The sequence below is a fragment of the Pygocentrus nattereri genome, chromosome 10 (assembly GCF_015220715.1).
Source record: "Pygocentrus nattereri isolate fPygNat1 chromosome 10, fPygNat1.pri, whole genome shotgun sequence".
NCBI lineage: Eukaryota > Metazoa > Chordata > Actinopteri > Characiformes > Serrasalmidae > Pygocentrus > Pygocentrus nattereri.
Window position 1 is genome coordinate 752,501 of NC_051220.1, and position 5,000 is coordinate 757,500.

A 5,000-nucleotide genomic window follows, 5' to 3' on the forward strand; every position below is an offset into this window, starting at 1 on the left:
TGGGGTTTGTTAGGTCGAGAAACAATCAGAAGATATTTCATGTGGAAGATCATCTAACATCACACCAACGTTTGCTCTATTGTTGTTATTCCTCTCTGAAGATCCAGCCTCGTCTCTACGTCGGAGGTGAAAAGCTGTTTTCCTGGCTCTTTTGGAATAATGTTGAAACGTTTTTAGATGTACAGCCCCGTTTCCAAGAAACCTTGAAAAGTTCTTTGCTATTTTATGTTCTTCTTGAGTTGTTGCTCTATTTGATGGTGCAGTCCTTCACAGTGGTGACCCCTCCTCACCTTTACTCCTGAAAGACTCCGCCTCTCTGAGATGCTCTTTATGCCCAGTCATGTTACTGACCTGCTGCCAATCAAACACCAGCCTACGCAACTTTACCAGCCTTTTGTTCCCCGTCCCAACTTTTTTGGAACGTGTTGGCATCAAATTCAAAATGGGCAACTATTTTCCAAAAAACAGTAAAATTTCACTTTGCTATGTTGTGTTTGTGCTATTTTGCACATCACTGCATTTTGGTTTTGCACAGCGTCCCAATGTTTTTGGACATGGGATTGTATTTCTCGATGTCCTGCTAAAGAATCCGCTGTCTCCTAAAATCATTGCTGTTAACCAAAAAGTAATATTAGTAAGTTCTGTGTTAGTTTTGGCCAAAGTCTCTTTATTCCTTCTCTCTCCCCCGGGATATGAACCCATACTGGAATATCAACATCAGGACGCACGTAGGTGCTTTAAAGCTGTGGGTGGAGGAGAAGAAGGTTGTCCTGCTTTGTCCGTGCGTCTCGGCCATTGCTCGTTTTAAACACTATAGTGAAAAGAATTGTTAACAAAAAGAAAAGAGCTTGAGGAAGAAACACTGAGAGAAACAGGACTCAGAAGGGCCTCACTAGGTCATAGCCTTATTGTAAACGAGAGAAGGGCTGAATGAATCTGGGAAAATATCTAATTGCTGTTATTCCGACTGATATTGTGACTGCACTTTAAATTGTGATGCTTTATAAATATATTTTATCCAAGAAGAACAGAATAACCACCTTTTCTGGCTTGAGGCTCGACCCTTGAACATGGTGAGCCAGGCTGCCAGTAAGTTGCGGTTGTGATGTCACAACACATGGAGGTTTGGCTGCCTCTGATTGGTCCAACTCCTCTATAGACAGTTCACAAGCTCCTGTGTTATTAGGTTACTGAAATCTTAAGACGGGGTTTTTGATAAAATAGGCTGTAATTGAAAAACAAATGCAGCTCTTGCAATTTGAAAATTGCACTTAAATTGTGATTTTGATATAAAAGTGATAATAATGATAATATAATAAATGAAATGTTAAATCTTTGGAAACGTTGTGACCCCTTGTCTGTGAAAAAAATGGGTCTGAATATTGCGAAAGAAAAGGGAGAGAAAAGTGGTGGAATTCCCCTTAATTGCTGTGTTTATAGAGTCGTTATGCAAAATAGTGAAAAGGATTGTTAACAAAAAGAAGAGCATGAGGAAGAAACGGAGAAGCCGGGACTCAGAAGGGCCTCACTAGAATTATAAATCGGACACTACAAGCTTACAAGTTAGTGTTTTTTAAATGTTGAAAGCCAGGTAAACGTCCAGTTTGACTACAGACTACAGGCGCACACGGTACGTCGCGTGTGAAGGTGTGGAGGAAGACGGGGGGGTGTAGACTACATATTAGACTACATGGAGTTGGTGTGGGCTGGAGGTTAGGATCCGGTTTGATCCCCAGAACAGACAGTCCATGACCATGACTGAGGTGTCCTTGAGCAAGACACCTATCCCCCAACTGCTCCCCGGGCGCCGTGGGTAGGGCTGCTCACTGCCCCCTAGTGTGTGTATGTGGTCTTTCACTGCATGGATGGGTGAGACTGTGGGACTAATAAGGGTCCCTTAATGAATTTATTTGAAATGATGATTTTTATGTACGTGAAAGCTTGCACGATTAAGACAGTAGTTTTTAGTGTGGAAATGAATGTTCTGCTGATGTTTCCAACCGGTCTAGTTTTGATTAGCTGCAACTGTGCAGTCTATGTAATTAATAGCATATGACAACATTTGTTATTGATCATGGCTTATGAAATCAATAAATACAATTCATCATTTTTCTTTTTCAATTTTGTATGCATGAGCGTTTTGCATTCCAGTCCCTTATTTGAAGCTCCAGTTCTGATTTTACTTCATTTGCATACAAGCAACGGACAGCGAGCATCAGAAACGGTGTTCAAGCTTAATCATAGCTGAGTGTTTGAAACCTTTAGAGTCTGTGTGGTGAGAAAAGACTTAAACTATAAAACCTTCACATCAAGCCTGATGTTCTATGAACTCGTGGGGTTCCACTGATTTACAGGGGAAGAAACCCTACCATATGCGTTACGGCTCCTCTGTTCTAGAGATACTTACTATGGAACTGAAAATACCCTCTGTATTAAATAATAAATGTACATGATCAAACTGAATCCTGATTGATCGGTTAAAATGGCCTGTCCCTGTCCTGCTAAACATTCAGCGAATCTGGACTCAGGTCTCAGTTCATTAGACTGAACGGCATGTTCTGTGAAGCTTGTCTAACACTTGCTCTGGAAGGCGGGTGAGGGTAGAGCCTGGGAATTTCAGGATGCTGCTCCAGAAACGAACGCAAGAGGATGCCGAACCCTAACCAGCATGCTTCCCTCTCTGTAGGTGCGAGTGCCACGGCCATGCGGACAGCTGCGACGCCAGCGCGAGCCCATACCGCTGCCTCTGCGTCCCTGAGAGTCACACACAAGGAGCTAACGTGAGTCCTGGAGGGGATACCACCTCACCCCCCCCCCCCCCCCCCATTCACTCCTTTTCTTTTTTTTTTTTAATTAACCACTTCCCCTTAATGACGTGCAAACGTTGCTTTTAATGAACAGCGCCCTCAAAACGGGCCTTAATGGAATGATGGAGGGGAGGGAGGGAGGGAGGGAGGGAGAGCACCACACGCATATCCAGTTTCCTGAAAGAGAACAAACGAGAGGGGGGGGGGGGTTGAAGGAGAGGAGGAAGTGGTTTTGCGGGCAGCACAGCTCTAATCGCACCGTCCCATCAGCCCCTGGGTGTCTTACTGATGAGTCCAGCAGAGGTAATTATATCTCTAGGAAAGCTCTGATGACACTACTCACACTTTCACTGGTGCCACATCTCACACACACACACACACACACACACACACACAGATGTATGCATAGACCTAAAGCTACAGCTACTTAGATCTATCAACGGAACCTGCTTTAAGAGTTAACCAGAGGTTCTCAAATCTCTCTCACACACACACACACACACACACACACACACACACACACACACACACACACACTGCTGGAGTGTCCACTCACTGTCCACTATATTAGACACTCCTACCTTGTCGGTCCACCTTGTAGATGTAAAGTCAGAGACGACAGCTCATCTGCTGCTGCACAGTTTGTGCTGGTCATCTTCTAGTCCTTCATCAGTGGTCACAGGACGCTGCTGGCTGGATATTTTTGGTTCTCAGTCCAGCAGCAACACTGAGGTGTTTAAAAACTCCAGCAGCACTGCTGTGTCTGATCCACTCAGACCAGCACAACACACACTAACACACCACCACCACGTCAGTGTTACTGCAGTGCTGAGAATGACCCACCACCCAAACAGTAGCTGCTCTGTGAGGGTCCATGGGGGTCCTGACCACTGAAGAACAGGGTAACAGAGTATCAGAGAAACAGATGGACTACAGTCTGTAACTGTAGAACTACAGAGTGCAGCTATACGGTCAGTGGAGCTGATAAAGTGGACAGTGAGCGTAGAAACAAAGTGGTATTACTGTTACGGCTGATCAGTGGATGTTTTAAGCTTTCCTGTCTACCATTCCTTTCATAGTGCTGTGCTTCATAACCGTGTGTGACGGGTACGTTTACAAATAGTGTTGTGTCTTGATGACGAACCACTTATTAACAGCGACCAGCTCACACTGGCCATAATACTGCAGATAGCTGGGGCATAATGAGGTTATCCCTGGTGAACTAGTGCAGTATTTCCTTTTTTTAACCAAAGGTGATTTTCAAAGCGTCGTAAATGACATTACAGTGATGTGTATATGGGCTTGGTGACAGACGTGCCAATCGATTATCAACTTGGACTGAGTAGTTTAGGACTGAGATGAAAAGAAAGAGAGCAAGTTTTTGAAAGATGCTTTTTGAAAATTTCTGCATAGTACAGTTGAGACGTAATCAAAGTCTGTCAGAGTGGTGTGATGTGAAATGGTTAATTGTAAAGAGAAGCTTGTTGATTTGGATTTCTTTACAGTGCTGGTGATGGGAACCAGGGATCGCTGTGTGACTCTCTACAATCACCAGTGGCCGTTTACACGTCTTAGTTTTTGTATAATGTTGATACTGTTTTTCCTCACAACCCTGCAGGTTCCTCTCCATCATGAATGGTTTTAAAAACATGTTGGGCCAAAAGCTCATCTCAAAACGATTGTAGAATAGAGTCTGACCATAAGAAGCTTATTCGTTATCGTTTCTCTGAATAACTTTCTGTAAGGCAGCTTTTAGAGATGTTGAACTCTCTCGTCTTCAAGCATCACCGCTCCTGGGCACAGTTGACTCTGACTAACTAACCAAACTGACCCAAACATTTTAAAAACAAACACGATTCTCCTTTAACTCGAGACGTTAAGTGAAAAGGTCTTTGTAGAGCAATCCCTGGAATTTTCATTACCATGTGTGACCGTCACACAGTCCAGTCCCATGCTTCTTTTATAATAAGACTTCCATCCATCTAATATTGAGGACTGCGCTAGTTGTAAGCTCCACAAATGCAGCTCTGCCCCTCTGGCGTTCACGTCACAAGCGCGGTGTGGACAAGCCTTGAGTTATGCATTGATTGTTTACGTTCCACAACTCGTACACAAACTTTTATAAACGCCACTTTCAACTCCTGGAATACCTTCTCTCCCTAAACTCCACTGAGAGTCAGTGTGTTTCCCCAT

The 5,000-nt window shown here is 43.8% G+C and overlaps 1 protein-coding gene across 1 annotated transcript in view; it reads left to right on the forward strand.

The window, feature by feature from the left end:
* Positions 1-5,000, forward strand: part of ush2a (Usher syndrome 2A (autosomal recessive, mild)) — a 387,029-nt gene that overhangs the window by 40,758 nt on the left and 341,271 nt on the right. The window contains exon 9 of the mRNA XM_037541699.1: positions 2,687-2,780. Coding sequence (XP_037397596.1) covers positions 2,687-2,780 — 94 coding nt within the window. The remainder of the gene's footprint in view (positions 1-2,686; positions 2,781-5,000) is intronic.